Here is a 5,052-nt window from a genome sequence, read left to right on the forward strand (position 1 = left end):
CTCTGAACTCTGCTCTATTCTGATCCATTCTCACTGACTCCAACACACCTACCCACACTACCCCAGTTAGAGAGTCAATCCATCTCATCCAGGGTTTTCCTCTCCTGTGCTGTCCCTCCACCTCCAAGCATGACATCCTCCTCCATGGATTGATACCTCCTGACAACATGCCCAAAGTATGAGACAGAGAAATCCTAATTTTCAAGGAGACAATTGATTTTACCCTCCCCAAGACAGACATGTTTGTTCTCTTTGCAGTTCACGGTATGATCAATACTCTTCTCCAATACCACAACCCAAAAACATTGATGATTCTTCTGTCATCCTAAGTCACTGACCAGCTCTCTGATGCATAATTGAGAAGACCATGGCCTGGATCAGATGCACCGTAGTCTCTACAGCGACATCACTGCTCTCTTCAGTACTGTGGCATTCACAGAGGGGAAACCACTGGACCAGTAAAACTACTCCAAAGTCATGTAAGGATATGAACAGTCTTAAGACAGAACTGACAGTAGTTGTTGTGGTCCAGCTTCAGACATGTCTCAGCAGCAGACATAAAACTTTTTAAAGACAAATCCTCATGGGATTGGAGAACACTAAAATGGTCTTTCTCAGGGCACTGGTGGTAGGCACCTAGACTTTATTATCTGCAGTAAAATCTGTGTACGTGCACACACATTCTATAAAGTTCTAACTACAAATCAAGATTTAAAAAGCATCCTTTCTATGCTCAGAGTGTATTCTACGTTAAGTGCTGTAAGCTATTAAAGTTTCACAGTGGATGAGTTGGGAAATTCAACATTACACTTCCCAGCATTCTTGGTGCATCATAAAGCAGACTTGCATATTAAGGGCTGAGCAGGCCTGGAATAAGGAAGTGCTATTAAGTTTGTTTAACCCAGTGATCCACAAATTTTACTTGGTCACAAACTATTTCCCTCTTTGCAACTTTTCAATTATTCTATGTAACTAATATTTTCAGTTTTACTTGGGAAATACTTTTTTGAAAAAGGCTGTTCTCCATGTCTCTGTAGAGGGTACTCTTTAAATATGGCACATTTAAGGAGATTAAATACTAAGAGCATATCAATTTTGTGACACTAAGGAAACACAGGTAAGAAGCTGTGCTGCCAATTCCAGGGCAAATCAGTTCCAATCCACCAGCAGCTTTGCAGGAGAAAGATGAGCAGTTTCCTCCTGTGCAGTTAACAGTCTCTGAAAACTTGGTGAAGGGTCAGCTATGAATCAGTTCTGACTTAAGGGTATGAAACAAGAAGGAAACATTCAGAACGCAGCTTGTGAAAGTAAAAATTTTTATTTTGATTGATTTCTCAATGTATAAGTTTAATACCAGCTTTGAATGACAAAAATGTGGCTCCACTGAAATTTCATAATGCTACAGAGAGCTACTAATTTTTCCAGAACATAAGTAAACAGCTGGAAATCTAAAGCACGACTTTCTAGCAGCATGGTGACTTATTTAAACCACAGACCTAATAGGTCTGTTAACTTTTACACTAAAAATGGCACAAACATAGCTGGTGACAAAAGTGAGAAATGGGGAACAAGATGTGAATACCAGAAGGAGCAAATATGTTCTACAAAGGAAACTCAAAAACAGCTCTAAAGACTTCAAAGAATTATAGAAAAGGGAACCAAATATTTTACTCAAATGCTTTTCAGAACCTTTCTGTAGAGATACAAATATATATATATATATATTTATCAAAAAATATGCTTTATATAGATAAATGTTTCTCAATAAGATGGGATCAAAGCTAGAGTTGGAACATAAAGCACTGTCTTTCATACGGTATTTGTCAACCTGAATATTAAATTTAAGGTTAGTGCATTAAATGTTTCCTAAATACAATTATTTGACATTTTTCATAGTGATATAAATCAAGTAGGCATTATTTTTAAAAAGGTTTTTGCAGGTTAAACAGCATTTTTCTACAATGCTATGCACATCACACTTTATGACAAGCCCTGTTAAGAACCATCAACAGATAAAGAGGGCTACACGTGTAAGTCAGATTTTTCTCTTTAAAGTAAATAATTTTCTAAATTCCAGTTTACACGTGTTTAAAATTGTACTTCTTCATGAGTACTTTTATGTTAATATAATTTGATTCAATATATATGGCAACAAACTGTCACATGTTACCATTAGCATGTATCGTCTTTTTTTGGGGGAAAAAAGCAGGAGGGTGTGTACTTTATAACACTAACAATCACTATCTATAAAATAAAACACACAATTATTTTGGTGATTTTACAAATTTCCCCCCTCTAAGTGTAAATGCTACAAAAAGTTTCTAAAAATTACAGAACACTGAAAACATATTAAAGGGTGACTTCTAACTTTGTAATATTTCCATTTTACCCTGAAAGATAACTTAAAAAATACGACCTTGCTGGAACAGGCCACCTTGCTATATTATTAAAAAACTGGTGAGAGCAAGAAATTCTATCACTGATTGGTGGCATTTTGTAAATAGTTATTTCTCTAAATCATTAGAAAAATGTTTAAAGGTAAGAGACATAACAAAATACGATGGTGGTCCCTAAACTATTCTGAAGGCAGGTAGCTTAGTCTAGGCTAAAACATCTTCCCACACACTGTAATCATCTTCCCCTCAAATGCCCTGGAAAACAAAACAAAAACCACAAAAAAAACACAAAAAACCAAACCATGAAACAGTACGACAGCAAGAATCCAAGAGCACAAATTATATTTTTTAAGAAGAAAAATCTATAGCAAAAAGCGTATTTCTTTGGGGACACTAATCAATTAGGTTCTGACTCATTATGAAGATTTGTCTTTTCTATTACGGGGAGAGTCTGCTCCGTTTGAAGTTACTGTTCCATTTACACCATTTTCTGGAAAGAGAAAAAAAAAAAATTAGTGTTACTGTTGTATAAATAAAAGCAGAGAATATCATCTCTATGTACCTCTGAAAACAAATTTTAAAACCCAATATATATTGTTAGGCTTTCAAATCAAACTTAGTAATGTCTGCACTAAGAGTCCAAGACACCAAACAGCAAGCAACTCCTAAGAAATCATAAAGCCAAACACGAAATCTCACATTACTAAAGAGTGAAAAATTTGAAGTGAGGTTCTGTCATGGAAGAAGGATGATTTTATAATGCATAGGGGGCTGATGTCCTGAAAATGAATGAAGGCTAAGTACAAACAGACTGGCTTTAAGCAGATGCTGTTAGGTGCACTCTGAGTTGGGTACAATTTATCATAAACCTATGAACAACAGATCTGAACTTTGCCTTATCCTGGCATTCTCACCATCTCTGATATATGTGAGCCCACTGTTACACTATGTCAATCCACCTGCCTTAGGGTCTTCCTCTCTTTCACTGACCCTCCACCTTTCCAAACACAATATCCTTTCCCAAGGACTGGCCTTCCTCACAAAAATACCCAAAGTATGTGAGATACTTGCTTCCAAGGAGCACCATGACCACACTTTCTTCAGGACATACTAATTTGTTCTCCTGGCAGTCTGGGGGATATTCGGTACTCTTCTCCAACACAACTCAACAGCCTAAGTTCTTCTATCATCTTTATTCACTGCCCAACTTTCAGACTCCTAGCCAAGTAACTGAAAAGACCATAGTTTGGGACAGGTGCACCTTAGTCTTTGATTTAACATCATGCTCCTTAGAACTTTGGAGATGTTCTTAAGAGCAGGACTTTTTCAACACAACATGTCTCCTGATCTCTTGCCTCCTGGTACCAAGGGTGCTGACTATGGCTCTAAGAAGATGAAAGTGTTGAAAACGTCAACCTTTTCTCTATCTACTATGATGTTGTCTAGTGGCCCAGTGGTGGAGATTTTTGTTTTCTTGATATTGAGATGTAATTAATAATAAAGGACTGAGTCCTTGAACTTTGAAGTTCTACACTTTTAGCCAGGTTTTATCATCTGCAAAACCCAAGTTATTTATGAATCTTCCTCCAATACTGATGCCACATTTCTCTTTATAAAGTTGGCGTTCTCAAACGATTTGCTCACCATACAGACTGAACATGTATGGAGAGAAGATACAATCTTGAACGCACGCTTTCTTGACATTAAACCATCAAACCTTCCCTTGTTCTGTTTACACAATCGCCTCTTAGTCCTGGTCTAGGTTTCATATGAGCACAATTAAGTGTTCTCAGATTGCTATTCTTCACAATGTTAGCTGTATGTTGTTTTGAGGAGACAGAGTGATCTTATTCATTACTGATAAAAACCCCCCAACAATTCTAATTAACAAATATGACCTCATACCTACAGAATACAACTACTCCATTAACTGCCCCTTAGAAGTGCAAATGGAACATACTGATCATGTATGCTGAGCTGTATTTCAAGTGATAACTTATTCCAAGGACTTAAAATCACAAAGTATAATTCTCTAATCACAATGGAATTAAGCTAGAAATAAAAATCTTTAAAAATATTTTAAACTGAAACAATGAACTTATAAATAGCCATGGGACAAAAGTTCTAAAAATAAAATGTTCTGATTAAGATTGGAATTCAACATGAATGGAACAAAGGATGAAAATTAAGTATTTACACATCTAAAGAAGGTTAAAAAAAATCACCAACAAATAGAAAATTAAACAAAGAGAAAAGTATAAGGAAGAAAATTAAAACAGAAATCAATGATACAGGAAACAGATTAATTTAAAAACCCAGCAAATGAAAATACAAATACTGGTTCTGGGCTCATTATTTTGAGGGGGTATGGAGAGGGCGAACACAAATAGCTAACATAAGAAATGAAAAAGAAATAAATTTTTATATATATGCATTAGTAAAAAGACGATTATTATGAATGATATATAACTTGAATATAATTTTATATTTAGAGGAAATGGAAAAAATATCTGGAAAAAAAAATCGCATCACACCATAGTACAGTAAAATAGAAAACTGAAATAATCCTATTATCAATTAAAGAGAATCTATACTTAAAATCACACTCAGTTGGGTCACCTTTCTTTGGAATGGGAAGAAATATAGATCTCTTCCA

General features: G+C 35.5%; 1 protein-coding gene across 2 annotated transcripts in view; it reads right to left on the reverse strand.

The window, feature by feature from the left end:
- Positions 1-2,697: 2,697 nt before the first annotated feature.
- The window catches only part of TRAM1 (translocation associated membrane protein 1), a 32,261-nt gene continuing 29,906 nt past the window's right edge, over positions 2,698-5,052 (reverse strand). Inside the window, exon 11 of one of the 2 annotated variants that reach the window (XM_006880450.1) lies at positions 2,698-2,886. In XM_006880450.1, coding sequence (XP_006880512.1) covers positions 2,813-2,886 — 74 coding nt within the window. In that variant the 3' untranslated portion in view covers positions 2,698-2,812. The remainder of the gene's footprint in view (positions 2,887-5,052) is intronic. The other variant, XM_006880451.1, reaches the window with a different exon arrangement.

Source organism: Elephantulus edwardii, unplaced genomic scaffold, assembly GCF_000299155.1.
Source record: "Elephantulus edwardii isolate Elephantulus edwardi_28Jun2011 unplaced genomic scaffold, EleEdw1.0 scaffold00008, whole genome shotgun sequence".
Classification (NCBI taxonomy): Eukaryota; Metazoa; Chordata; class Mammalia; order Macroscelidea; family Macroscelididae; genus Elephantulus; species Elephantulus edwardii.